The sequence below is a fragment of the Pyrgilauda ruficollis genome, unplaced genomic scaffold (genome assembly GCF_017590135.1).
Source record: "Pyrgilauda ruficollis isolate IOZ18807 unplaced genomic scaffold, ASM1759013v1 scaffold45, whole genome shotgun sequence".
Lineage (NCBI taxonomy): Eukaryota > Metazoa > Chordata > Aves > Passeriformes > Passeridae > Pyrgilauda > Pyrgilauda ruficollis.
Genome location: NW_024526044.1, coordinates 3,479,996 through 3,507,555, shown reverse-complemented (window position 1 = coordinate 3,507,555; position 27,560 = coordinate 3,479,996). Strand labels below are relative to the sequence as shown.

The window sequence follows — 27,560 nt, the reverse complement described above, 5'->3', positions numbered from 1 at the left end:
CCCCTGCTTTTGATTTTTTTTTTGTTTTTTGTTTTTTTACAATGTAATACATGCTTTTTGAGTTGGCACTCAAAAAATTGCCATTTTTCTTCTAGTTCAGAAAACAACTTTTTTTTTGAATAGGCCTCTTCTAATACAAAAATACTCCTGCTCCTTACACATACACTTTCTCTTATTTTTAATATATATTTATATATTTATATTGCAGATCTTTAAACAAAATGGTTTTTGTGCAAATATTTTGTTTTTAAAGATAAGTGAAATAATCAAACAAAAAAAAAAGCATTCACACACAGCCCAACTAGAAACAAACAAAAAAAAAAGACTACAGTTGAATTTTTTTTTCCTTTTTAAACGTCTAGACACAGCTCAATAAAGAAATGTTTTTGCAAGCTTGGTAGGCTTGTGCATTCAGACCAGACATAACAAGTAAATATTTATACACGGAGAGATGGGGAAGGGCTTCTTTTTTTTTTTCTTTGCTCATCTTCCTCAACTCTCTCTCTCTCCTTTTTCTTTTCATGAGAAGTGCAGAGTGTTTCATTTACTTTCTTGCCTTTTTTTTTTTGTCATTTTTCCTCTTTTTTTCTTTTTTTTTTCTTTTTAAAAGGGGTGCCCTTTTTGTTTCTCTTTCTCTTTGTTCCACGCCGTCGTCGTCGTCGTTGTGCTCTCAAGGCCATTGATCTGTGAGGGATGGAGTCTGCTGCCCTCCAGGATGGGGGGCATCCCGTTGTTGTTCTGCTGGTGCTGGTAGAAGGTGGAGCCGGGGTAGTGGCCGATCACCTCGCTGTAGGTCGGCGGCGGCCCCTCCATCCTGCCGCTGCTGCCGTAGCAGGTGGCACTGATGCCAGAGTTACTGCTGGGCGGGCACGGCCCCCCGAACACGGAGTTATCTATCAAGTCACTGTCGAAGATGGTTCTGTTTGGGGGGGCCCGCACGGACTCCCTGTTGAGCTCCATCTGCTGCTCGGGGTCGCGCAGCTGCAGCGTGCAGGGTCCCTGGTAGGGCGGGGGCTCCTCGCCGTCCGACAGCGAGATGGTGGGCGGCAGGTCGATCTCGTGCTGCAGGTACGGGTACGTGGGCTGGAAGCGGTTGAAGCGGTCCCTCTGCAGGAAGGAGGGCACTGCCAGGCGCTCGCTGGGCCGCGGGGTGTAGATCTGCTGCTGGAAGGGAGAGCAGAGGAAAAGGGTGAGAGGTGTGAGCGGCCGGGCACGGCGGGACAGGCGGCGGCACCCGCGGCGCCCTCACCTCGGTGATGCCGGTCCCCGACACGGTGCTTTCCGAAGGCCACAGGCTTCCCTCCTGCATGGGAAAGGAGAAGAGAGGCCAGGGTGAGTGATGGCAGGGGTGGAAGCTCCTTCTGCAACAGGTGTCACCTAGAGAAGACATTGCCACCAAGGTGCTCCTGCCCTGCCCGCACCAACTCCAACCAGCACCTCCAACTGCGACCGTGTGTGCTGGGCATCGTGTGGGTACCTGCTCCTACACCCCTTCCGAGCAAAGCTTCCCTCCCCTTGCACCTCCATCTCCGTTTGATGGATCGTTTGCAGAAAGAATGATGAGAACAGCACTACCAAACAACCCTCTCCCATCTGCAGACTTCCCCCCTCCCACCCCCAGCAGGGTTCTTCCCCTGGTTCAAACATGCCAAATGAGTATTTTTCAATTTGTGATCCATGAGCCGTGGGTGATTCACAAGACATCAAAAAATGCTCCATGAAATAATGACAAGATTAAAAAAAAAAACAAAAAAAAACCAAAAAACACAACAAGAAAAAAAAAACAACAAAAACCAACAAAAAAAAAAAAAAAAAAACGCCCTCACACCCACATTCTGATGCTCACAACCACGGACAGCATGGGAAAATAAAGATAATAAGTGAATAACCAAATGTTAAGCCTAATTTTGATTTGGCTTAAAAAAAAAAAGAAAAAAACTCTGTAGCAACAGGATGGTTTCAGAGTATTTTCTCCCCACAGAGTAAGTGGTCCTTGGCTTGGATAGACTGAGGGAATGAAGTGCAGAGGCTTTCTTACACTGCAAGCATCACCCTGATCCTGAGATCCAAACCCCAATGCCAACAACCCCAGGCAGGGTGAAGCCACAATTTCCCCCAAACTCTGAGACTAGTTTACAATTCATGATCAAAACAAACAAACAAAGGTTCTTCCCATCTGCTGGTGATACTCTGAGCGTGCACAGTTCACCCCAGACTTTTTTGCCTTAGGAACTGCAATATTTAAATATTGCTAATATTCACATATAGCAACATCCCTCTGGCAGGCAGAGCTGGAGGAAAACAGCCAGAAGGCTTGTAATTATAACTTGGAACTTCCCAGTTCCTTGCAGGTGAATCTCCAGTTCTGGCACTAGTAAGCCAGCACAGGCAGAAGTATTTAGTGGGAAAAAAAAATGCCAAGGGAAAAAGAAACCCCTTTTTTCCCTTTAAGTGTTGCACTGAGAGGCTGGTCTGAGGAAACCACACACTTTCCTCCTACAAGAACTCTTATTGCTCTACCTGCCCCAAACACAGCACCAGCACCACATTAAAATCTCCAGAGAAATCACCCATTATATCCCCCACCCTCCTGCTTTCTTATTTTTCCCCAGTGCTGGAATGTATTTTCTCCTTTGGCATGGGATGTGGTATCAGGTACAGAGAGAATCCATCAGGTTCTGGGTTTTGAAGCTGAGCTCTGCACACAAAATTCAAGGCAGGGCTGGTGCCAGTGCGAGGAAAACAGCGATTTAAATGGAAATGAGACCACCCAGAGCCTTCCCCTTTCTCCGTGGCTTTTTCAGGAGCACCTCCTCGGAGCAGAGGTGAAGTGCCACAATGCCAGCACGTTCCCTGGCCGCAGCTGAGCAATGTGCCGGCTGAGCTGCAGCCCCACGGCCCTTCCCTGTTTCATTCCAGACCTGGAGACTCCAACATGCAATTGTTTACACAGGCATCGACTGTTTAGTCTGGTCCATTTCACATGGATTTCTTGCCTGCAGGGAGAGTCTGCACTCAAACTCCCCCAGTAGCCAAAATATCCGAGAGGAACTGCATGTGCTGCCACAGGACAAATCCTCACCTCCAACTCTGCGCTCAGGCACTGACACCAAAGGGCCCAGGGAGGATTTCCAGTGCCACCACAGGTGCTGCCAGCCTGTCACCTCATCCCAAAGGACGCTGAAGCAGTGGGCAGGAGCGGGAAGCGCTCCCAAAATTGTGTTTACTTTGCCATGCCCCCGTGGCAGACTTCCTGAGCAGCGAGTACCCCGCTGCCTTCTGCTAGATGTTTTATATTTAACTTGGCAGTGGGCAGTGCCATGGCAATATCCCATCTGCTCCCCCCCTTTCCCGGGAGTGATGTCAGCCAGCTCCCACGAGGGTGGCTGGTGAGATTCCTGGTGCTTCCCAGCCCTGCCAGGCTCAGCTGGGACATCCCGCTGTGGCAGGTGATGGGCAGGGCTGCTCCACCCCAAACGTGCCCTACCCCTCAGTGCCCACGCACCCAGAGCCTCACCAAGATCCTGCCCATGCGTCTGGAACCAAAGCTCTGGCTCACACACCATTCATCTGTTTGTACAGATGAGGTCCAGGAACGATGCCCTGGGCAACACGTGGATGCAAGAGTAGCAAACCAGCAGAAACAGCATTAAAATGGGATGTGCAGAGAGAGGAGGAGCAGACAGGAGACCCATTTTCTGTAGGAGCTGATCTCTGCAGCCATTATTAACCACCTCCCCCAGGACTCCTGTGCCCACGGCTGATCAACCACAGGCACCCAGTGCTCCCCAAAACCAACCCCTGCCTCACACACTACCATGAAACCCAGCTGGGGAGCAGCTCAGCTCCCACAAAAACTCCATAGCAAGATTAAAAGTGCTGGAAATCAGTAGTCGAGGAGGGCAAAGCCTCAGGGGCAGAATATATCTCTGCTTTTAGCCTTTACTTTGGCCCTGGGATGGCTCCACAGCCCCACTGAGCCGAGCAAAACTGCAGGAGCAACATCACTGCAGATCCTCAGCCTCTCCTCACCCACCTCTGATTTTCAGAATATTTAGGACTTGAACCCATCTCAACAATGAACAGCTTAGAAAGCAACAGGTTTCTGAAGTGAAAGGTGAGATTCTGCTGTCTGGTGAGAACACAGCTGTAAAAGCCTCCGCAAGTATTGCAGGACTTGCTGCAGAACCCAAAATTACTTTTAAATTTCTTTTTAGACATCAATCTTCAACTTTTTTTAGAACTACTCATTTTAGTGATGTCAGAGAATTTTCTCTGTAAGACTGCATGGTGAAGATTAAATCTCTGAGCCTTCAGGAAGACTCATTTTCTATTTTGGGGGACACAAAGGTAATTTTTCTTGGGGGAGTGGGATACCACTGTTACAAAGGTGCAGAGAAAGTGCCATTCTAAAAGGAAAAAAAGTTATCAGTAGCATTTCTTAAATATTCTTAGTTCTGGAAAATAAAAGGTACTTGTCATGAGGAGACAAGAGTTTAAGTACAGCAAGAACGGTGATGGAGAAATGCATGAAATAATACAAAAACTGCTTGCCAGTGAGAGCCGCATTAAAAAACCCTTTAGGGAAATTAATTTCTCCTTCAGCTGTAATTTTTGAGCTGCAGCAATAAAAAAGGACAACTCTAGCAGACCCAGCAGCATCCTGACCATGGGATGAACTGCTTTAATATTTCAGCAGACGAAAAGCGCGAATGCAGCTCCAGTGCCCGTCTGCGGTCACGACACCAAAACAAAGTTTGGGATTTAAAAAGTTCAGTGCAAGTTTAATAGATTGCATAAACCAGCACCCAGCCCAGCGTGGCCTCTGCCTGCCAGGCTCCAGCCCTCCTTCAGACTGTTTTGCACTGTCAGACACGAAAGGTGCTGCCTTTAAGGTGTTTATTATGCTGGATCCCCCTGTAACGAGCTTCCCGCTCGTTAGTGCACGAGGGGCTTCTCTGTCCCATCAAGAGGGTGCTGGGACCACAGGGATTCTCTGCTGCCACTCCACCAGTGCTGCACACACAGGATGGACAGGGCAGGAGATGGGGAACAACCAAAAAGATGGAGAAAAATAAAAAAAAAAACCCATATATTCTTATTTCTCTCCTTAGCTCCAAAAAAGGTTTTGAAGAGTCCACATCCTCAATGGGGTCAAGCAGAGACACAGAGGTCAAACACTGCTGCAAAGCCATTTAAATCACTGATGTGCCTGAAGGCTGAATAAGTAACAGAGCTGAGCCAAAAAATGGTTGGAAATTTTGGCTTGGTAAAATTTAAAATAGAAAAAAGCAATAAAGGGGAAAAAGGAATTGTTTTTTAAAGAGTCAATTTTTCATTCAACCTGAAATTCTGGTCAATCTCCATGTAATTTTCTCTTTTCTCTCCATGTTAGCCTTCTGAACTCTTTTTAAAGAAAATAAAAAGCAGGCCACTTAAGAACACAGAAATTACTGTATTAAAATAAAGAGGGCTTGAGCTGAACTTTGCTTTGAAAATGTAAAACGACACATTTGGCATTGGGCAGGTAAAACATTCTGGACACGATAAAGCAGTGAAAGGATCTGAAAATGGGAGAAGTGTTTCTGCTATTTTTAATAGCTCATGTGCTGGGATGCCCACACCCTGCTGCTGCTGGAAGTGGGAGCACGGGACCGTGAGAGGAACGTAAGATTTCCGGGTGGAGCTGGGATATGTGTGGGGAGCTGGGCTCTGAGCCCCAAAGCAGGGAGGTGCCTGAGCCATCTCCACCCTCACACCAGCTGGTTTAACGTGGGATCAGGCATCCCGTGGGATCAGGCATCCCGTGGGATCTGGCATCCCGTGGGATCTGGCATTCCCAGCACTCCCATCCCGCTGCAGCAAGGACAGACCCCGAGCTGGGATCACAGCCCAGTGCTCACAGCCCACACAACAAGGGGTTAATTTAATCGGGCTGGGGTTGGCACAGCTCTCCTTCCCACGGGGCATCCCCCTCACACAGCGGCCAAGAAGGGACCAAGAAGGGACCTCACACGTGCGTGTGGCGTGTGACAAAATCAGCAGCTACCAGGGACAGCCCTGGGCAGCCTGCAACTGCACTGAAGGCTGGCTGGCTTAGTGAAAGATCTTAGACATCCCTCTCACAAAAAAAAAAAAAAAAAAATAGAGGAAAGAAAATGGAAAAATAGAAGAAAAAAACCCCAAGCAATCTCTGTATTTGATCTTTTTCCTGCAGCGAGTACGGATTTGATTCAGGGGAGCACAGCCCCACACGGAGCAGCAGCAGTGTCAGCAGCAGCCGTGTGTCCAGCCTGCCCTGGCAGCCTGCAGAGGAGGGGGCACGCAGCAGTGGCCTTGGGGGAGCCCTGCTTAAAGGGCTCTAAGACCCTTCAGGGTGAATGCTAAAAAAGAGAAGTATCTGTACAAGACATCCCTGCACTGGAGACAAAGCCAGGGAGGCAGCAGTGAACAGTACATGCTCCCCTTCAAGAAAATGTGATACCTTTTCTCTGTACATCCTTCTAAGTCTCTCTGAGCCACTACGTTTGAGAAAACTGCATGAACCAACATCTGCCTTGAGGCTGGTGAGGATTCCCCTCAAATCCCTGTCAGAGGTACAATTCACACGTTTCTCCTCAGGCTTTTGTGGAGCTGGGAGCCTGAGAGCCTCTCACACATCCCCTTGGAGAGATCTCTGCTTGTCTGGCTGACAAGTGATTTCTGCCCCTTCCACCACAGTAATGGCAGCAGCACTGGTGAAAACTGGAGCAAGTTACTCAGGATTTCCTGCTCTCCGCAGGGCAGGCAGGAAGTTTTTATACAGTCACTTGAGACTAACTGGAGCCAAAGGACTGGATAGTTTGGGACTGCTAAACCAAGGCACATGAATCCCAACCAGCTGGGGGTGGTGGTTTCAGGAACAGGACATGCCAAGAACAGCCTCATGCAGTCACTTTACTAATGTAAAATCCAAATTGTAAAGCTCAGGGCAGAGGCAGAGGCTATGGCTGTCCATACATACAGCATCCTAAGCACCAGAGGCACCTCTAAAATGCCCCCTCACCCCCAAAGAGAGAGAGATAATGCCAAGGCCAAACATAACCTGGCATGTGTGGCTGGAAGAGCAGGGTGTGACTTACTGAGGAGAGGTTCTCGTCTCGCCGCCTGCCCTGGCTGTGCCGGCTGATGAAGGATCGCGCAGAGAGTTTGTAGTGGTTCAGCAGACACGTGATCACCACCACCATCACCATCATCACCACCACGATTATGATTATCTGTACAAACTCCAACTCCGCTGCAAGAGAGACAGACAGATTTTGAGCCATCAGGAACAGCAGCAGGTAACTGAGCACAAGAACAACTGAAGTGGCTGAGACAACACTGACACCGCTGCACCCTTCCCGTTACAGCTCTGACACGTGGGCTCTCCGTGCCCTGAGCCCACAAAAACCTCATTCATTCACTTTTTCAGTGTCACAGAAGAGTCTCCAGGAGGGATCTTTGCAGACAATCTACACTGCAGAGTGTCTCCCAGCTACAGCACAGACTGGACTTCCCAAAGACCTCCTGGTGTCCCGAGCACTGGGGACAAAACCAGGAGCATCCCAGTGCCTCACGTGCCTCTCTTGAGGCTGCAGAGCCATGAACCAACAGAATTCACCCTACCGAACCAGTTCAGCTAAATGCAAGCTAAATTTCTGCAGTTCTCTTCCCAACACCACCACTCCTTCCTGCGGGGAGGACAGGACTGAGCCCTCCTCGGCACATCCCCGCACGAGCACACATCCCCTCCGTCCCAGGGGTCAGACAGTGGTGGCCCAGGGGACAGCACAGCACAGCACAGCAGGCAGTGGCAGCCCCCGTTTCCAAGGCTGCCCACCCAGCACAGGAAGCAGGCGGGGAGAGCTCCAGCTTTTGGGTGAGACGCCAGATGGGTGCCATGCGTCTGCCACGGGGCCACGTCCCGCAGCTCCAGACAGCCCCGGCTCAGGGCTCGGCCAGCTGACAGTGGCAGCTTGAGTGGCTTGAACTGGCAGGAAGGAAAACTGCCAAAAGCCCTCCAAACAAACAAGAACAAGCAAACAACAGACTATCCGGTTAACTCTGCAGACACTTGGCAGGAGGCAGCAAGAAGTCGCTCCTAAAATTTCCTAAGGAAATAATTCCTCACACCTCTCTGAGGCTTAGGAAAATTGAGTACTGGAGGCAAACATTGTGCTGGGTCATTATTTCCATGAATTTGGTGCCCAGGGAGTACATGCCATTCCCAAACTGCTCAGTCACTCCCCCCAACCCCCTTCACGCCAGCAGTGCCCAGGACTGGGCAGCAGCAACTCCAGTGCCCAGCATAAAGGAGGGGCCAGACAGCAAAATTCAATCATTCCAGGGATTTACAGCTTGTTTGCTTCTCAGCAGTGACAGCTATAAAATCCAGCTTGGGAAATGCCCTAAGCTATCATGGATGCTGCCATCTATATTTAATCTATATAGACACACACACATATAAATCTGCAGACACACAGCAAGGCCCATCAGACCTCAACGGGCACCACTCATACCAGCTGGGATGGCTTCTGCTGAGTCACGAAAATTTATTAGGTTTTTCATTGGATTTTTTTTTAATGGAAAGTTTTCTCCTGACAGGTGGCATTTGAGTGCCAGTAAAAGCAAATAAATGTCAAGAAAACAGTCCAGGTGGTGAGCACTGCCAGTTACCTTGGAGCTCTTTCTGCTAAACAGCAGCTATTTCTGCCACTGCCCAAAATGCTCCACCAGCTCTGCCCACTGCCTGCAGAAAGCAGAATTATGCCTTGAAAGCAGGAACCTTATCTGGCACTTTGATCTGGATGGATGAGGGACTTTGAGCCCAGATCCTTCCAGCACCCCTAAGATGCAGCTGCCTCTCCTCTGGAAGGTTCCACACGGGGTGGGAAGAGAGGGATTAAAAGCCAAACATTGTACAAGAGTTTTGCCTTAAAAATGTTTTTTAGCTAGAATAAAAGATAAGCTCTGGGTCTTTCACAGCAACCCCAGGAAGTTGCCCAGTGCCACTGTGAGAGGAACAGCATGGAAGAAAACCACACTCCCATAAATTTGATCCAGCCCCAAAGCAGCACAGCTCAGCTGTGGGACCCAAAAGCTGCCCCTGGTGCCCTGTGCTGGAGGAACTGGCTGGAACAGGAGCTCGCTGCTTCTGAGCAGAACCCAGACTGACCACAGGCACAAAACACCAAAACCTAAAGGGCTGGGAAAAGGGACAATGCAAAACCATTGGAAAAAAAGGCACAATGACTCTTCCCATGTCACCCCTCCTATGCAGGGGAGTCCCTACACATCCCAAAGACCTGTCCTGGTGCCAGCTGTACCTGAGCACTGACAGCACCCCAGCCAGGCACAGGGCACCCCACAGCTCCCCTGGGTGCTGCCCTGGTCATCCATGAAGATGATCTGGCTCATCCATGAAGAGCCAGAGCCCAGAGCCCTGTGCCTGCCCTCCCCGTGGCAGCAGAGCAGCCACCCAGCCTGCAGAGCCCGACTCTTGCAAAAATCATTATGGAAAAGAAAAAACTAAGCAAAAAAACCTCTAAATGTTTTTAAGAAGATGAGTCACTTCAGCCTCAAAATGTAGCATGTGCTTTGGCCATGGTAAGAAAACCTAAGAAAAAGTATAAATGAAGCTGGTGATGGAAAACTTTCCTTTCTGTTAAAAGGGAAAACTTTTTTTTTTTTCTTTTCTTCTAAAGAAAAACAAGGCCAAAGTAGTAATAAAGGAAAGTTCCTTCCCTAGGACAAGATATACCTTAAATGAACCAAACCTTGCTAAATTGGTCCTGGTGCTTCAGTGACACAGGTGAAATTTTGGCCCAGGAAACTCCTTCCCAGGAAGGAACACACAAGATGTGTCACTTACAAATGACCTAAACCAGGCTTCCTGCACACACAGACACAGAACCAGCAGAGCCTGAAGGAGGACTGGGAATTCCATCAGCATCTGGGACAACACAGCAGTGTCTCACCCATCCTCAGTCTCTGGGGCTGCTGTAACTGGGGATTACACCACAGGAAGGCACAGGATGATTACCAGAACAAAGGGGATGCTGCTGTCCAGCTGGGATGCTCCTCCTGCCCCATCTCAACCCCAAGCCCAGGCTCTGAGGAGCAGCCCAGCATTACCATGCCCAGGAGCAAACCCATCCTGCCTTAATCCCAAGAACACACTCAGGTTGCCCAATCTGGCCTTTGGAAAAAAACAAAATAGAAGTCAAACAAAAACAAAAACAAAAACAAAAAACCAAAAAAAAAAACAAAACAAAACAAAACAAAAAAAAACCAAAAAAAAAAACAACAAAAAAACAAACCAACCCAACAAAACAAAAAACCCCCCACACACTCAATTTGTGCTTTTCATGTTTTAAGAGACTCATATCCACTCGAGGCACCAAAGTTTCTGCCAGCTCTCCCTCTGTTTTAACTTGTCTTCACGGGCTTCTTTTCTGCAGAAGGGAAAACAAACCCAACACACTGGAAAGCTGGATATGCTCAGTAAGATTTTTATCCAAGCAGCTCAGTCAAACTAATGAAGAAAGATCATTAAAAACCCAAAGTTTGAGTTAATATGCTATTATACAAGTGCAATTCAGCTGCTATGCTAATAAAAAGCCTTTGGGGAATGAAAAACAAGCCAAACTGCAAAGCACATAATTTATAATTCTACTGGTATTCTTAAAAACACACACACAACAAAACAAGAAAAAAAAATACTCAACACATTTTGTATTTGGCTTCCTAATCATTGTCACTTTTCAATTAGAAGAGACCTCATTCCATTTCTCTCTGTAATTTTCCCCAAGGGAAGTGTTATAAATGCACTAGGCTTTACAAGATGGGCATATTCCGCCTCCAAATGCAAAGCAAGGTCACACTAATTTAATTTTGCATAATTTTTATTCCAGAATACGTTTCAAACTAACAGGTTCAGACATCACATTTAAGTGACACAACCTGCTTTTCCGTATTTTCTGTCTAGACGCGGCAGCTCCGGGAGCCGGGCGCCGTGCGTGCCACTGTTCTGCAACTCAGCATTTTCCCCCCCAGATTCTCAGCACCCCAGAACGGGGTATTTCGTGACCAAGGAGAAGCACTTGTCACGTCCCATTCTTCACGTTCACTGCCTGCTTGCCACTCCAAACCACGCCTGGCCTTGAACAAGGGCTTGGCAGGGGGGTACGGAGATGTATGAATGAGTGATGGGGCTCTGCTGCTTCCACAGCCTTGGACTCCACTCTCCTGTATTTATAAGAAGCTTGCTGCCCACCCTGCTGCCCAGTCACCAAGACTATAAAGCTCTGAAGTGTCTCAAATTTATGGATTTATGTGTGGGTCCCACACTGAGGTGCCGGCCCGCTCACAGCTCCACAGGGGATGCTGCAGGAAAGTGCATCTGGGAGCTTCCTCTAGTCCTCATGAACAGAATACTGGCACCCACAGGTTCAAATTAATTAATATATTTACAAGGAGGGAGAGTGATTTGAGTCAATGGTGATGCTGGGAGCACCCCCACAGCCGCAGGGGAGGTGAGGCTGGGTTACACTTTAAATGCATTGCCTTGCCTTTTACAGCTACATTTCAGTTCATAAAATGCTTCCTATAAACTTTATTAATGCTCTTGCTTCCACACAGAGTATCTCTGCAGAAGACAAACTCTCCAAACCAACGTAAGTATAAAGGAGAAAAAAAAAAACCAAACCAAAACCTGTATTTTGCTGCAATCATTCCAGACACTCCAGCTATCATTTACAGGTAGACAGAACAGCTTAGAGGCAGGGTCTCAGCCAAGATGACCTGTGCTTTCAGCCAGGTATAACACACATCTGCAGGTCAAACCAGTCATCCCCGAGCTTCAAATACAATTTCTGTAGGTACTGGAATTGTGTATCGTGTGAGAAGTGCCGAGAAGAAGTGAAACTACTCAGGAGGTAACAGCTAAGATGAAGAAATGTAGCTGCACTAGCCATAACTCCTAAGGAAAAAAGTTAAAAAAACCCTCACTTAACACACTCACACACAGTTACACATTCTTAACACACTCACACACTTTCTTACACACACATTCTTACAAACTCACACACACTCTTACACACACACACACATACTCTTGTTAAACAGTGTTCTTCCTTTCAGAGGCTGTGGACAGCAAAGAAGAGATGAAAGAACAAAGAACTTCAGATGGCAGATTACTCACCCTCGCTCATCTGCTAGGTCATCTCAGAAACAATCAGAGCAGGCAAAGTCATTACTGCACTATTTTTGTATTAGCATCTGCTACATTTGTCTTCTAATACCCCCATAAAACCAGATACGAAGGGCCCATCAGATTGTCAACAATTGTGTTTGTTTACAAGAGAGCAGGGGAAGATGCAGAATTTGATCTCAATATTGATAGTGCTGCTGCTGGCACTGATTGGCAGCACCTTGAAGCTGCAGAAACACCAAAGGAACCAGGACCAGGCCTGAGACAACAGGCAGGACAGCTGGGAAAAAATCATTTTGGGCCTGCTTCATGCATCATCAGTACAGTTAACAGCTCAACTTCATTTCTGGATTCAGCACAGTCAACTCTGATGCAGCGAGCAGAAATGACGCCGTGCAAGCCAGTGATGACAGGCTGAGATGGGGCAGGAGGGCAGGGAGCAAGTGAGACTCAGAAAAGGAGCCAGGAAAACAGGGGATAGGGCCTCAAGAAGTCCTGTTCACAGTGCCAAGCCTTGGGACATAACTGTGTTTAATATAGTTCTTTTTTTCAGATGTCACCACAGGTAATCGAGCATCACATCCTCTGAGTCACTGGCAAATGATGGCCTCATCCCCCCACCCCCATTTTTGTTTGTTTTAAAGGAAACAGCCCGGTTTCATGCTTAATAGTCACAGAAATATCAGACTGCTTGGGCCTCAGAACATTTTTTTTAGTGCTTAAAAACCACAGCAACTGTCCTGGCAGCAGCAGGGGCCTGTTTTCAGGAGGTGACCTTCCCGATGTCACCAGCTCGGTGGCAGCTGCAGGGAGTGGGACACACATCCAAGGGCCAGAGAGGCAGGACCAGCATGGCAGAACTCAGCTTTTACAGGGAAATGGCAAACCTGAGAGCTGGGGTCAGCAGCTCTGTGTGCCAGGACGCTTTGGGCTCTGAGCAGAGACCTGAGCAGGCTCTGAGCAAGTGTCGGCCGGACATTGTTTAGAGAAACTCCTGAAGACATGAAACAGCTCCCTCAGAGCAATGAGAACAAACACGGTTCTTTGGGACACACTAGCTCTCTGAAATCTTGCATATGCCAACCCGTTCTCTCTTTTCTGTGCCTACTTCTCTCACCCTCCCCTTCTCCAGGATTTTCAGATGAGGTATTTCACACACAGTCAGGCTGATCCCAGCCTACTGAGATGACTGGAAGGAGTACATGGCTTTTGAAGTTATTCCCAAGGGTGAGAACAGCTGAACTGGATTAAAAGAATAAAGTCATTTTGATTTTGCACTTAAAAGACAGGTAAATTTGCCTGCTTGCTAAAAAATGTTGAGCAGGGCTCATGGTCCCCACCAAGCTGAGAACATCCAAAACACCTCCTGCTTCCCAAGATGAAGCACAACACCATCAGGCCTGGATGATGTTTGGGCAGGGGTGAGGGCAGAACATCACCCACCCCTTTGAAAAAGAGTACCATGAGAGAGGAACACAAGAACTAGAGTTTACCATCTGCAATCATAAATAGCCTGAACCAGAAAAAAAAAAATCTACTAAATAATGAGTGAAAAAACACAGCACACAATATCCGGATCAAACCCCACCAGCTGACCCTGAAAGACCAAACAGGTTTTGTTTGTCAGGGGTATTTCTAACAGCCAGTAAAAATAAACACATTAATAAATAAGTATTTTCGTATACCCTGGAAACACTCCTGATCAATATGTGGCTTGCTACTGTAGAGGTTTTTTTTTCCTTCCACCCAGCAGAAACTCATGACAAAGGAAAGCACATCTCATTTATGAACTTAGCTATAAATACTTTTGCTAACTGCCATTTAGGAATTTCATTTCCTGCTTGAGCAAGTCCTGTTGAAAGAGGCAATTACCAAATTTGTTTCTAGTTATAGAAATAGATGTTTGTCGCTGCCCACATCTGTTTCAACAGACAAATTGCCAGACGCGGACGCTCCAAGGAGAGCAAGTGCTCCATGCAGGGAGGGCTTTGCCCCCTCTCCAGAAAGCAAATGGCAATTACAGGGATTGGGTTTCTGATTCCAGCCTCCTCCCAGCCCTGTCTCCCACTGCAACGGAGCTGCCTGGCACTGACAGGGCACCTGCAGCCTCCCTCAGCTGCATCCAGCGGCGCTGCATCACCCAGCGGTGCCGGAGCCTGCTCCCTCCTCCTGCTGCCGTGGGGACACCAGGGAACATGGGATGCATTTGTCACCCAGCCCAGCACAACAAGGCGCCTTGAATGCTGCAGGTCATGAGGACCCAGCAGGCTGCACTTGCTGTGCACACAGAAAGGCAGCAGCAGGGCAGGGAGATGGCACAGGCTGTCCCATTCCCTGTGGAGTGCGCAGCGGGGACAGCACAGGGGTGTGCAGGTGGGGGTTTGGGAATGTCATCAGCATCAAGCACAGCCTCTCCCAGCTGAAAAAATGCTGGATACACTGGGTTTCACCAGGTGTCTCTCCATCCTGGCTGTCCCCTAGAAAGTTTCCATTTCCACTTATTCTTGGGGAAATCATCCACTGGCCAATTCCCAGCGCACTCAGCCATGACCATGTCAAAGCCCAAAGTAGCTCCAGGTGCCCCAGTGCCAGCACCCAACCCCTGTCACAGTGCCCAGCAAGTCCTGTGGGACCAGTGCTCATGCAGGGGCACCTTCAGTGACACATAAGACAGCAGCAGTGCCTGTGCCTCGCTGCCACAGGCATGACACCCATCAACTCACACCCAGCACCCAGCTCAAGGACATGACTGAAGTGCAGAAAAGCCACAAAACACCCCAAATTGTGGCTGGATAACCTGTGCTCCTCCAGCATTTCGACTCTGTACCAGCATGGCTCCCTCATACCACCTCACTTATCAACCAGCACATCCCCAGGGAGCCCCTTGACATTTGGGAACGGTGCTGGGACCCTGCCATGCCCCTGTCCTGAGGCTGCAGCTCCCCCAGGGGCTCCAGGACACGCAGCCCCGGGCAGCAGTGCCACAGGGGCTGCCCTGGCTCGCAGACGGGTGTTGAAACCCAGATTGAGCAAGCTGGCCAAAGCCACACAGGTCACGACAGGGCTGGAACTGCGACCGGATTTCCTCAGCACGGTCCAGAGCCAAAAAACGGGAAACACTCCCTGCTCTGCCTCTTCCCAAGCGCCGTTATCGTCTGTGCCACTCTGCAGCTCCCGCTCGCCAGAGGAGTGACCTTTCACAAGGCAAGTTATTCCCAGGGAACAAGGACAATCTTAAGTTACAGGCAAAATTATGCATTGCAGGGAAAAAATATGCAAAATGCATGCAAATGCCCAGACAAGGCACACTGTGTCTGGTCACTCTAGGATTCAAGTTCAGTTCTTGAACTGGTCTGAACTGGTCGCTACCACCAGATGGGAGCGAATGCATGTGCACACTCTCACAGAGATGTGAAAAAAAATTGTATTTATATATACATATATATATATATATATACACACACACACCAGAGTGAATGGGGGAGGAGAGTACAACCGCCCCAAATCTGACAAAATTAAAGGTAATAAATTTACTTCCACCTCAGCTGCAGCAACAGCCTGAGAAAGGTTTTAACTCCCACAGCAGATCTGCTGGGAAGTCTGTTTCACTGGGGGTTCTGCATGTGCAGGTTTTAGGGTGCACACAAAGAGAAGGCCAGGCACAGATGAGGTTTGGGGCCAAGAACAGCGCTGGGATCACCTGCCCTTCCTGAACGTTGTCATCCTGGAGTTCCCTGCAATCCCCAAGAAACCCAACCCCCACCCCCATCCTGGGGTGCTCTGCATCCTTGAGCATCCCCATCCCGAGGATCCCTGCCCTTCCCAAGCATCCCCATCCCGGGGTGCTCTACCCCTTCCCCCGAGCATCCCCATCCCGGGGCTTCCTGCTCCTTCCCAAGCATCCCCATCTCGGGGTGCTCTACCCCTTCCCCCGAGCATCCCCATCCCCATCCCAGGATGCGCTACCCCTTCCCTGAGCATCCCCATCCCAGGGATCCCTGTCCTTCCCGAGCATCCCCATCCCGGGGTGCTCTGCTCCTTTCCCCAAACATCCCCATCCCCATCCTGGAGTGCTCTGCTCCTTTCCCCGAACATCCCCATCCCCATCCCGGCCCATCTGCGTCCCTCCTGCCGCCCCATTGTCCCGCTCCCCCCGTCCCATCCCCAGATACACGGGGCAGGGGGGCTGCGGGGAGCCGACCCCCGGGTCAGCCCCCACAATGGGCTCGGGGGGAGGCGGTGGAGCCCCGGCCGGCCCATCCCGAACGCCGTGGGGCCGGCCCTGCCCCGCCACCTGCCCGGCGGGATGCGGGATGCGGGCGGCAGCTGCCCCGCACCGGGCGCAGGGCGCTCGGCGGGGCGGGAGAGGGCACAGCACCGACGGGAGGATTATCCACGGACACAGCCTGTCCCCTTTTCACTGCATTTAACAATAAAGCAGTAGCTATAGCGACGGGGTTAATTAATGCGCCGATTTGCATAACTAAAACTCCGCACCCATTGAAAGGCCGCCGATGTGCGGGGACCCGCACCCACGGCGGGGACAGGGCTGCGGGGACACCCCCGGGGCAGCGACACCCGAGAGCCATCCCCTCCTCACACCCCCATCCCCGCGAAGCGTTTGCACACCAGCATGCGGAAAAGAGCAGGAAAACGGGGGCCGAAGTGTCCTTCAAAAAATAAAAGTGAGGGGAAAAGTGATTTTCAGGGATGGAGGGAGCAAAGCGCATTCGGAGACAGAGGGGGTAAGGAGATAGGGAATGTAAAGGTTTCAGACTATCGTATAACCAGAGGGGGAAATGTCTTCTCACCACAAACATGCATCTGCATGATGTCTAGACAGTCATAAAAAGGGCAATTAAAGTACTGCAGGCTGCAGTAAGCCAATGTCTCCTCTCCCAGTCTAAACAGTTGAAACATACTGCACGAACTTGGAAAAAAAAAATATAGGATAGAGAGAGAGAAAAAAACCCAAGTTTGTAAGGAAAAATGTTTTGAAATTCAGCTTTAAATAAGCCAGTAAATTAATTCAACCTTGTCACATCTCTGCCTTATAACATATCAAATATTCCGCCTGCGTCCTGTCTAGACTGCGATAACAAAGGGCATTTAAAGCCCTGCAAGATGCGCTGACAGAGTAGCCATTTAAAGACGCAGTATTGCTTTCTCCATCTAAAACGATTTGTCAGATGGAGTTAAAATGAAAATGATAAGTAATCACTCTGGTTCGCAACCATTTCAAAAGAAAAAAAAAAAAACAAACCACAAAACCCCCACAGCTCATAGATATAAATCCCACTAAAATCATTCCAATGTATCATTCCAGTGGGATTTGTCTGGCCCCTTTTTTTTATGGCATTTGCTGCTTTTTTTTCAAATTTATTTTATTAATCTGAGATGTCAGTAGCTTTCTGCAGCACATGCATTTCTAAACAGGAGTGTATTAAGTTCAAAAAAAGCCAGCTCAAAGTTTTAACTGATTTATTGGCATTAAATGATGACTCCTGGAGAAACAGTATTATAACCCCAAGGGTTAACAACACTGAAAAGGAATTTTTTGTTTTTATTTACTTAGAAACAAAAGAATAAACTGTATCACATGAGAAAAACTGGCCAGACCCCATCACTGACGCAGTTGAGACTGCTCAGTCCCAGTCCTCAGGAATGCAAAGAAAGAAAAGAAAGTTAAAGCAAACTATATGAGTGTTCAGAGTGTTGGGTTTTTTGCAGAGAAAGGATGGTTTTCTGGAAAAAAAAAACAAAAAACAAAAGAAAATATAATCCTGTCTAACACAAGGAACATCGTCCTTCCTCTCTGAGCTTTATCAATTGTTGAAGCACCAAAAAAACCTCAAACTACAATACACAGGCAAAATCACTGATCTGCTGAACAGGAGGGCAAACGCTGCCCATGACGGGGCCAGGCCACAGCCACCCCAGACCAACACTCCCACCCCAGGGCAAGACTGGCCTGAGACTGCTTTTTTGGGACATGGCATGACCCTGTGCCCCTGGCACGACCCTGTGCCCAGCCCCGGCTCCAGCCTCACTGCCCAGTCCCTTCTGCAGGGGAGGGTCACGGTGGGAGTCACCCCTGGAAGCCCAGAACCAGCCTGAATTCAGTTCTTCTCTGCTCCTCATCACATAACATCCCACCACCACCTCATCTGCACCTCCCTCTGTCTCCCAACCCTTGTTTCTTAATTATTATTTTAATAAGACTGTTTCCAACTTCATTGTTCATTCCGCAATAGCCCAAGGGCTACAACTGTTCATTAGACAGAATTTCTGCTTTAATTGCACTGACACAGATGTGTAGGTTATCTGGAAGAAATTACTAAAATGAGCAGTAAAGAATGGGGCTGGATGCTTTTCTTCCCTTACGGAGAGTTTAATTTAACATTATTTCCCCCCACGCCCCGTACAAGCGGCATCATTCTCTGCACTGCGGGTTTGCAGAGGAATTAACCCCAAACTGCTCCCACTGCACACAGGTGCATGAGGATTCCCACAGGGGCAACAGGGGCAGGTCTGGGGGCTCTGTGGTCTCCACCAGTGCCAGTGGGATGGTCTGTGTCCCCCTCATGTCCCCCAGGCAGCACAAATCAGTGACATTCCCCTGAGAGTGGAAGCATTTGGGACCACGGATAAAGCTTTGGGGAAGTTGGGCCACCACTGCTCAACATGCCTGACCCTGCCTGTGCCAGGATTGGGGTGGGAAACAGGCTCTCTTGGCCCATCTTCACCCTCTGAAAAGAAGAAACACCAAAAAATGTCATCACTTCTGCTCAACAGTGCCTGGGCTTTGAACCCACCATGGCTGTGCAGCTGTCAAATCAGCCAGGGAGTTCACATGAACTTCCTCTGCAATTCATGTTGGCAAGAGCCAGACACATAATAGCCCTGGATCCAGGAAGAAAGAGCTGCCAGCATTATTTCTATTTAAAACCTCTATCTGAGCTTCATAGACTCATTCTTCACACATGATACAAACACACACACACAATGCAGAAGTGAGCCAGATCCAGAAGCATTTCACTTCACCAAGAGCAGTGCCTAACAGCAATTTCAGGTTTTGGCTCTCTGTGACTACTTAATAGATTTTAATTCGATATTACAAAGCATGAACCTGCCAATTTTTTGTTATGTCTTCTTGCCAGGAAGAAGAAAAAAGTTGTTCCTAACTTCTTTATCAAGCCATTTCCTCCTCTGCACCTCCCTCCTCCAGACAAGGGGCTGCAGCCCAGAGGCACCTCCTGGCCAGGACAAGGCTGACAAGGGTGGGCTGGGGCAGGGGCAACATCACAGGTTCAAGTCCCAACTCTAAAAGCCACTAAAAATGTCTCCTTCAGCCAAACTTGTCTTTTAGGGAGAAGGAAAATTTCACTAATGCTCCGTGTTAAAAAAGCCCACACTAAGAGAAAAACCTTCCCTTTGTTGCTAAGGGACTTGCTTTGTATCTGCTCAAAACCTTTAAAATGCCACCATTGTATTTAGGAAAAAAACCAAAAAAACAACCTCGAGACTGAAGCACCTCATGTGCTAAAGATCAAGAGACAGAACACACCAGTTCCATCCTTCCTTTGCAAGTACTTTACTCAGGCCTGACTTCGTTTTGTGTCTTGGTCCTCGATGCTTTTTGGCAGTTTGCTCCAGACTTACTGGCAAGAGCTAAAAGGTTTCTATTTAGCTGGTGTCAGCTGAGCATCTGTGCCGGCAAGAACTGGAGTGGGGGTGATCCCGACTGCCTTTCAAAAGCACATTTCTCTCTGGGAGCTGCCACAATAATTTTAAGTCTGAGCGTGTTTGGGTAGCGGGGTGACTCCCTCCGGAGGGGTGCCCCGGCGCAGCGCTCCATGATCGGCGGAGGGAAAAGGAGCTGGGAACGCTCCCTAACCTGTGACCCTGACAACAAAAGGCAGGGAGAGCGTCTAGACCTCCAGTCTGACGGGGAGTGAAGGGAGCATTGTGCTCCGGCACACTGGGGCTGCTCACACAAGGCGGGCACAGAGGCGCTGCGGGGCAGGAGCGGCCAGGCAGCCGCAGCTGCAGCACCGCTGCCGGGGAGGGGGCACGCACACAGCCTCCCTCCCCAGCTCTGCAGGGTCTGCGGGGCAGCTTCCACCTCCCAACGCTGCTGGAAGCCGTGAAGGTGAAGGAGCCCATGGGATTTCCAGCCCCGGGTTTCCCTTTGCCGCCGTGTATTTCGCGCACAGCATCCTCAGGCTCCTGAACGCAGAGATCCTGCGATTCCAGCCCTGCGCGGATTGCCAGCAGGAAAGAGCAAAAATGGAATATATGCTTCCTTCCACAGAGCCTTTATTTTCTGCTTTCCCTGTCTGGCTCAGTTAAAAGGGGACAAACCAAGATGTTCCCTCTCTGCCAAGCCTAGAGATCACCTCAACATTTAGAAAAAGCTGAAGTCCCAGCTTTAACATGTATTTCTTGTGTGACCCTGATCAAACCCCTCGGCTTCCCAGTGTTGAGGTCCCTACATATAAAAATATAAACACCCTAAATAAATGGTGGAGCTAATGGCAGGTTACTGCCAGGGAACTACACGAAGAGAAAATAAAAGACCTATTAAAAGCCCTTGTTCATCTCTGCCAGAAAGAAAACACTATTACCCAGTACTTAAAAAGATGCATTAAAGGAGAGAGAGCATCCGGGGGGGTTAAGGACACCCCTGGCAGAGCAGTGAGGGAAGCACTCCCGGCCAACCACCACCATGTGCCCTCAGGATAAGGATTTGGGGTGATCCCATGGCCCTGACCATGGCAGCACAGGCAGCAGGAGCAGCAGCTGCCCCGAGCACACCCAGCACAGAGCGGGGCCGAAGGCAAACCTGGGAACCCACACATCAGAACTCTGGGCAAAACAAACCCCTTTCATTTCACTGCTCCTGGAGGAAAGGTGAATACCTGGAAGATGTGCTCCAGCCCAGCTGTACAGATTAAAACCAGTGTGACCCATGGTGGCACCCTGGGCATCAGTGGCACTCACTGGCCCAGTGGCACCTCTCCACTTGGAACCTGCAACCCTGGGCACAGCCAGCAGCCACCTCAGGCAGCTGCAGGGATCCCCCCTCCTTCTGCCAGCTCCAGGCTGGAGCTCTGGAGTTACAGCCTGAGACCAAGCAAAACCAGACCCAGCAACTGAGATAGTTTAAACAGCTATTAAATCCCCACCTCCTTCTGGTGAGAGGTGATTTACAAACAGCTGATGGTGAATACAGTGAATTCAGAGCACGAAGGAGTTCCAGTATCCTGGTAGCCACCAGATACCAATCCTTCACCAGCACACCTCACCACTTCCATACCTTACACAACAAAAAGGTGAGGGACGAGGATTGTCTTCTCCCCCTGCCTCTATTGCTTCCTACCCCATCTCCAAAACATCACCAGTCCTGTGGCAACTCCTTCCCCAGGTGCTCCAGGTCCCTGGGACTACTGAGGCACCAACAGAGCCAGGAGCTGTGGCAGGACACTGATGGTGACACCGTGGCAAGATGCCATATACCTGCAGCCTCAGCAGGGTGCAGCCAGACCTTCCTCACAGCCTGGCACCTGCCATGGCAGCAGCTCATCTCCTGACAACTGCCTGGCATTTATTTTTGGTGCACATGCACAGGGAGACTGAGAGATCCCACACTGGGATTTTTATCAGCAGTGCGCAGCTATGGAAACAAATGCATTTAAGACTAATATAACAAAATGCTCAAACCCACAACAATAAAATAAAGAATGGTGCACACTGGCATTTTCACATTGCAGTGAATGCAGAGCATGGCCCAGCTTCTCCCAGAAATCACCAAACTTTTAAGAAATCACACATTTTCATGTACTTACATGTTTAGCTACGTGAATTTTGCTTGGTGTAAACCCCCCACCCTGCCCTTTGATTTTACAGAGTTCAAGGAATGCATCTCCTCCTAAATAAGATGAATAGCCATTTGTTGAGGGCATTCTCTCCTTCCCCCTCTGTACCCATTTCCAAGCCACCCTCTGTGAGAAGCAGGAGAGCTAACACAAAATCCACCAGAAGCTGCAGCACCTCTTCTTTTAGTCCCCATGGAGGGGACACAGTGGTGCCTGGCCATGCCCCAGCACACAGATCTGGGCAGAGGCTGCAGCTCAGCCAAACTGCTCCCTCTCAGCAGGCACAAAAGGCACCCACAAGTCATTCAGAGGAATCCAAGAGCCTGACATCCACACCACAGACACCCAGGAGTTAACCAAGGAGATGGTGGAATACCTTAAAAGCCCAGGGAAAAAAGCCCAGTGAAAACCAAACCTCCCTTGCGGGAGGTAGCGCTCTCCCTGCCCAGGTTTGGTGTTCTGACCCACCAGGTGCAGGGCTTTATCCCAGGTGGCACAGGGATGGGCACGGGCAGCTCTCTGGGATGGGCAGGGGCATCTCCCCCTGGGGTTCTGGCTCTGCAGGCAGCACCAGGATGCTCCGGGAGGACGCGGGTGGTGGAGGTGGCGATGTCTGGGAATGCCGGCCCAGGCTGGAGCTGCAGACAAGGACCCAGACAACAAAGGCGAGGCAAAAAGCCGTCTGATAGAGGCAGCCCCGTCTGGCAGGCCGGGCTTTCAGAAGCCTGGGCATGCACTGATGTCTGCAAGCACAGCTCTTCGCTGGGCGCACAATTAACCCCGCAGCAAGATAACTGAAGTGTCCTGCAGCACACTCCAAACAGTATCCATCTGGTAAGATGAAAAAAACCCAAAGAGTACAGGAGTGCAGCAAAGGAGCAAACAACTGGAGACTGCAGGGAATGACTCTACAACAAACAAAAATTATACTTAATTTTCTGTTATTTATATTCTAAGAAAACCGCATGTTTTCACTTGCATCTCTGCCTCCCTCCCCGAGGCACAAACACACACACACAAAATGGGAAGACCAGGGAAAGCAGGAAGAGCAGCACAGCTCGAACACATCCCCGCTCACACACTTTCCCAAATCACAGCACAAGAAAACGGGTGTGAGTTTTACAACCGTGGAGCAAAGGCCAACCACCTTTTGCTGGAGCAAAAACGCTGCTCCGAGCGCTGGGACACCACGGCTACCCCTGCCCGCCTGATCTGCTGAGATCTTAAGGCATTAGTATAAAATAAATGTAAATCAACCACTGCCTGCTGCAGGACAGCTTCCCTGCGGGCTGCTGTGAGTGTCCCAGCTCCGGGGCTGATCCCAGCCTCAGGCTCCCCTGGTTCCCCTGCCTGCTGTCTGCACCACGATAACGCTGCCTGCCGGGGGACCGGTGGTGTCTCACAGCTTTTTTGCATAAGCAAGGGCTGTCCTGCTGTGCAACCAAATTGTGCCACCAGGCTCGAAATAAAGGAACTGAAATGATTATTTTTTTCCCCTCTTATTTTAGATTATGACTTTTGCTAATTGATGCTTGATAAAAGCCTAATGAATGATTTGTAGGCATTATAGGCATGTTAAGGATCCGAGTGTGGTTATAAGCCAAGGTCATAAGCTCTATCGACTTTCCAGGCTCTATAGCAATTGATTTGCTATTTATTAAAGTCATTCATTCACCACTTGTTAACAATTTATTTAGCTGGTTCTTCCCCAGCAGGCTTGGGACACCACATTGAGCAAAGACACCTTAGTTTTAAGGTACTGTCATAAACTCAATTCTAAACTGAGAGACAGACCCATAAACACTATAGCAGTGTCTTTTTAAAGGCTCTTTTGCAAACAGGTTCAGCTCAAATCCAGGAGCCTGGTTTAACAGGGCTTCCAACGCCCGGTTTTGTCTGTGCTGAACACGAGCATCTCTGGCCACACTCAGCAGAAGTCCCACATCCCATGACTTAAAAAGGTGCAGGATGTCAACTACTTTCATAAAATAGAGTGACAGTCTCTTTCCTCAATGTAACACTGCTCATCAGTTTGCCACTGTGGCAGCAAATGAAAGAGTACCAGTACTTAAAATGACACTCAGCTTTTGAACTTGTTTCTACGCTGAACAGCAGGAAAAGAAATCCCATCCAGGATTACCATAAGTGCAGCCAGATATGGATAGACAAAGAACAGCAGGTTTGCACAGCCAGCCTCTGAAGACACCACTGCATCCCCCTCTGCACCAGAGGAGCAGGTACCTGCTGCTCTCGGGCCAGGCAAGGTCCCACCCGTGGCGTGGAGCAGTAACCGGGGAGTTTACGGTACAGCAGCTGCAATCATGCAATCAGCCTTCGTAATTAGATCTTGGCAACTCTTGAAATACTTCACTTACCCAGTTTACCTGGAAAGGTGCGACCTAAACATTCAGTGCCTGGAGACATTTGAAAGAAAAACAGAAAGGATCCGTCAGTGATGGGAGCCACCTCCGAGCGGCTGCACACACACCCCAGCTCCCCTCCTGGGGACTCGTCCTGGCAGAGCTCCCCTGGCCAGCAGACACCTGCTCCCACCATCTCCACGGGGCAGCAGTACCAGAGGTGCCACCACTCCTGGATAATGACCCCACGTGCTTTTCCCACACCAGACATTGCCACACAAGGTCCCGTTCCTCTCTCCCCTGCTTCCCCCAGGACGCTCTCCTGATCTCACCTGATGGCACTGCCAAAGCTTCACAGAGGTTTGTGAAGTTTCTGGGATTACTCAGCCCACCCCAGAGACCTCCCTGCCACATTCAACAGTGCCAGACTGCCTGTCCATGGCCCAGGGCAGCACTTTGCACTTCAAGGCACTGGTGGATGGTTTATCACACTCTGTCTCCTCTGCAAACACACAGAGCTGAGCCCCACATGCTGCTGAGCCTGGTGAAAGCTCAGCGTCTCCTGACGCCCCATGCCCACAGCGGGGGCAGTGGCTGTGGAGTGCTAAAGAGCAAGAGCCACAGCAAAATCTTGCACAACACCCCAGGAGCAATGCCCAGCAGATGTATTTTCAAGTGAGGAGAACAAAGCAGCAAAAAGTTTGCAATAAAAGACAACTCATGACTTCTCTCTCACCCATCAGTGTGTGACTGCCTGCAACATGAAGGGATTACAGGACATGGATCCTCCCCAGTGCCTGGCAAGCTGAGACTCTGCCTGGCTGGGAGCTCTGCATCCTGCAGGAGGCTCGCCAGAGAAACACATTCAGGATTCTTTTATGAAGCCTGTAAGAACTGTCTGTCACTGATAATGCTTAATTGGTACTAATTAGTGCAGTCTGACCGTAAGGAGTTCTACTGGCCTATAAAAGTGGCCTTTAACCCGAGAGCAAGGGAGGCAGTCACTGCCAGACACAGGACCACGGACACGCGGCCTGCTCCCCACACTGCGCCTGCCTCTGCAGCAACACAGCAGGCTGGCAGGGATAGATCAGCACATCACTGCTCTCAAACAAAGCCTTAAAAGTTACTTCCCATGCACCTGGGAGGACAGAGAAAACCAGCTTTTTAATCCCAGGAAAAGATTAGGGATCAGAGAGTTGCTGTAAATTACTGCAGCGGGTAAATAACGACGGGTGGCAGGCTGGGCTCACTGACGGGAAGTCAGGCTGATTCAGATGCTTCACATGCAGGTGTTGCAAAGTGGGCTTGCAAACATGAGGTGTCACCTGAACGCACACGGGCAGCCTTGTGCCTCCAGGCCCATGTGCAGCACCACCACCACCCCTCCGGAACGGGCACCGACACCGAGCGCGACAGGAAAGGAAAGAAAAGAATTCTGCCCAGCCAAACACCAACGTGTGGCAACAAGCTTGGACCTCCTCCTCCTCCTCCTGCTCAGCCAGCTCGCTGCACAAAGCCTGGAAAGGGGTGGGAGGCTGGAAAGGAGTGAAAGGCCAAAAGAAGACTGGAGGCCAAAAAGGGTGGGAGTCCCAAAAGTGAAACATAGAGTCTGAGAAAAAGTGGATGCCAAAATGGCTTGGGAGACCCAAAAGGGTGGGAGTCCAAAGGAAATTGAGAAAAAGAGACGCTGTGCATGCAGCTGGCTGGATCGGGATCAGCTTTTCTCTGGCTACATTTCCAAAAGGGTAGAAAGCAATGTCTCTCCCCTCCCTGTTCCACAGCCCAGGTGATGCAGCGTGACACCCTGTGCACGTGTGGGCATGTGTTCCCCATCACGTCTCATCCAAGATGTTTGGCCATGGTCTGGGATGTGTGGGAGAAGCCTATGAAGTCAGGCAAGGTTTTGGGATGTTGCTTCTCTCCCCTCTTTTAGCACTGCCTCTCCCATCCTCACATCTGCCCTTTAAGTTCAGCCATGCATTTGCCAACTTTTTAAATGCAAATGAGAATTGGCACATAAAGTCGGTGCTTTAAACCTGACCAGAGCCACCCTCAGCTCTCCTCCCTCCCTCCTTATATGCATAAACTTTTTTTATGCAATCGGCAGCAGGGAAGAGATCCAGGGAGTGGCTGAGCCGTGCCCGGAGCCCTTCTGCAGCCGCAGCGCTGCCAGACAGCTCCATGGGAAGGGTGGCTCAGGCTCCCTGCCTACCAGCAGCAGCATGGAACCAGTAATTACCCTGGCTGGACCAACACCTGCTCGTGGTTTTGTCTTACACTGTTTGTGCAACCCAACAGGCTGCCAACAAAGCAGGGATGTGCTTTGCCTAAACAGGTGAAAACATGAAACAGGGAACGGAGCTGCCGTGTTGGTCCCACAACGCCTCTGTGCAACACAGGCTGGAAAATCACTGCTGCTTCAGCCTGCAAGGCTGCAGAGCAGGGGTGAGCATGGCATGCACTGAAAAGGCAGGAAAGGAGGGAAAAGGGCTCTGCCCATCTGCAGAGCTCAGCTTCTGGATCCAGCCCCACACTGGTGCGGGGCACTGGGATGTTCTTTGCTGAAACACCAGCACCACAAAGCCTGGCTTGCCAGGAGAGTCCTGCTAAACCGAGCATCCCACATGGGACACAGGGAGGATGTGACAGCCCTCACCCAGCCAGGGCTGCCTGCAGAGCAGGGCTGCTCCCAAAAATGCCCTGTGCCAGTTCAGAGCAGAAGTGCCCATTCCCATGCCAGGGACCCCCCGTGCACACGGAGCAGGAGCTGGGCAGTGGTGTGGGAAGGGCAGCGTGAAGACCATGAGTGACCAAGGGCAAAGACCCCAAAGGAGCACCTGGGCCAGCCCCAGTCTGGCAGAATCAGCTCTAACCCCACCAGGTCACACCCAGGAGACACTCTCCCCCCATCAGCAGATGGGATTTGTTGTAGATGATTTGTCCTGGAATAAAAACACCAGCCCCACCTCTTGCAGCATATTTACTGAAAGCCAGTAGACATTAAACAGAGGCAAAAAGTGTATCCCAGCAACATCTGGAATTTATCCCTTCTCCCTTCTGCAAAAAAAAAAAAAAAAAAAAAATAAT

The 27,560-nt window shown here is 49.8% G+C and overlaps 1 protein-coding gene across 4 annotated transcripts in view; it reads right to left on the bottom strand.

The window, feature by feature from the left end:
- Positions 1–353: 353 nt before the first annotated feature.
- The window catches only part of PMEPA1 (prostate transmembrane protein, androgen induced 1), a 39,596-nt gene continuing 12,389 nt past the window's right edge, over positions 354–27,560 (bottom strand). Inside the window, exons 2-5 of one of the 4 annotated variants that reach the window (XM_041478503.1) lie at positions 24,486–24,524; positions 7,122–7,276; positions 1,250–1,303; positions 354–1,164 (exon numbers count right to left, since the gene is read on the bottom strand). In XM_041478503.1, coding sequence (XP_041334437.1) covers positions 604–1,164; positions 1,250–1,303; positions 7,122–7,276; positions 24,486–24,524 — 809 coding nt within the window. In that variant the 3' untranslated portion in view covers positions 354–603. The remainder of the gene's footprint in view (positions 1,165–1,249; positions 1,304–7,121; positions 7,277–24,485; positions 24,525–27,560) is intronic. The other 3 variants (XM_041478504.1, XM_041478506.1, XM_041478505.1) reach the window with 3 other exon arrangements.